Below are 1,308 nucleotides of genomic sequence, written 5' to 3' on the forward strand. Positions count from 1 at the left end.
TGGCTGTGTAGGAGGTTATATATTTGTATTTGTGCATACCATAGAGCCAACAGGTTGTGAAGAAGGTGCCGTACGTATAACTGATGGACTGATTGAGAATGAAGGGAGACTGGAGGTGTGTGTTGATGGAGTTTGGGGTAGCGTCTGTGATGATGGGTGGGATAAAACTGATGCTCATGTTGCATGTCAACAGTTAGGATTCTCAGAGCTAGGTATTAATAATACTTACTTTAAACTGATACTGTATTGCATTAATACAGAGCCTGAAGCATATTTTGGTTCAAAATTTGGAGTATCTATTGGACCAATTGTGTACTCTAACATAAAATGTGGCGGTTGGGAGACTAGCCTTGACGAATGTGCTAAAACTAATTACGTTAATTTTACTTGTCCTGGAGATAGGATTGCTGGGGCATTCTGTCTTGATGGTTAGTACTTGGACTGTATGGACATTAGTATATTCTCATGCTTTTTTGTTTACTTAAAATGTTATAGGATGCAGGAATGGTGACATTAGATTATCAGGCTATAATCAATTTGAAGGAGTTGTACAAATTTGTGTTGACAATGTTTGGGGTGTTATCTCTGGTGAGAGTTGGACTTATGGTAATTCATTAGTTATTTGCCGTCAACTTGGTTATGATAAAAGTAAGAGCTCTTATGATACTAGAGTCTACACTTTCTCTCCCTTTTTATAGGTAGACCTGATGTTTTAACTTATGACACTAAAAATTATAATCAAAGAAGAGCTGTATTTCTATCTAATGTTACTTGCAATGGAATAGAATCCTCACTGGGTGACTGTGATAAAATATTATATCCACTAAATGTTGCAAAGCAATTAGCTGAGACAACTGATGAAGTAGCTGCTGTCGCCTGTATCTCATGGACACTGGAGCAGGGATCATCATCCATGACTATACTGACTACAGTGACACAAAGCAGTGAAAGTACCAGCAGTGTTTGGCCTACATTGGCTGCACAGAATAAGTCTAATGATCCTTACTTTATAGCATTTTGTATCCTGTGTGGTGTAGTGTTGCTGCTCCTTATTATTGTGTAGGTTGATATACTACATGTATATATACATGTAGTATAATATCAAGCTTATTTTACCATTTCTTTTCAGGTTTGTCATGTTTGGGTCAAAAGTGAGGAACTATAGGAAGAAAAGGAGACTCACAAGTCGTCCCCTTCCATCAATACAACTGACTAATGTTGATGCAAGATACCAGACGGTTAATGAGGACGATGATGATGATAATGATGATCTCAAAAATGTATCTCAAGATGAATTTCCAGCCACAT

General features: G+C 37.4%; 1 protein-coding gene across 1 annotated transcript; it reads left to right on the forward strand.

The window, feature by feature from the left end:
• Window positions 1-44: 44 nt before the first annotated feature.
• Window positions 45-1,280, forward strand: LOC105316273 (neurotrypsin-like; the record flags this gene model as incomplete). Its single annotated transcript, XM_011411097.1, has 5 exons — window positions 45-212; window positions 261-428; window positions 496-648; window positions 699-990; window positions 1,130-1,280. Coding segments are annotated over 5 exons (932 nt in total), but the record flags the coding sequence as incomplete, so codon positions are not given.
• Window positions 1,281-1,308: the final 28 nt, after the last annotated feature.

Source organism: Amphimedon queenslandica, unplaced genomic scaffold, assembly GCF_000090795.2.
Source record: "Amphimedon queenslandica unplaced genomic scaffold, v1.1 AMPQUscaffold_2548_Cont25450, whole genome shotgun sequence".
Classification (NCBI taxonomy): Eukaryota; Metazoa; Porifera; class Demospongiae; order Haplosclerida; family Niphatidae; genus Amphimedon; species Amphimedon queenslandica.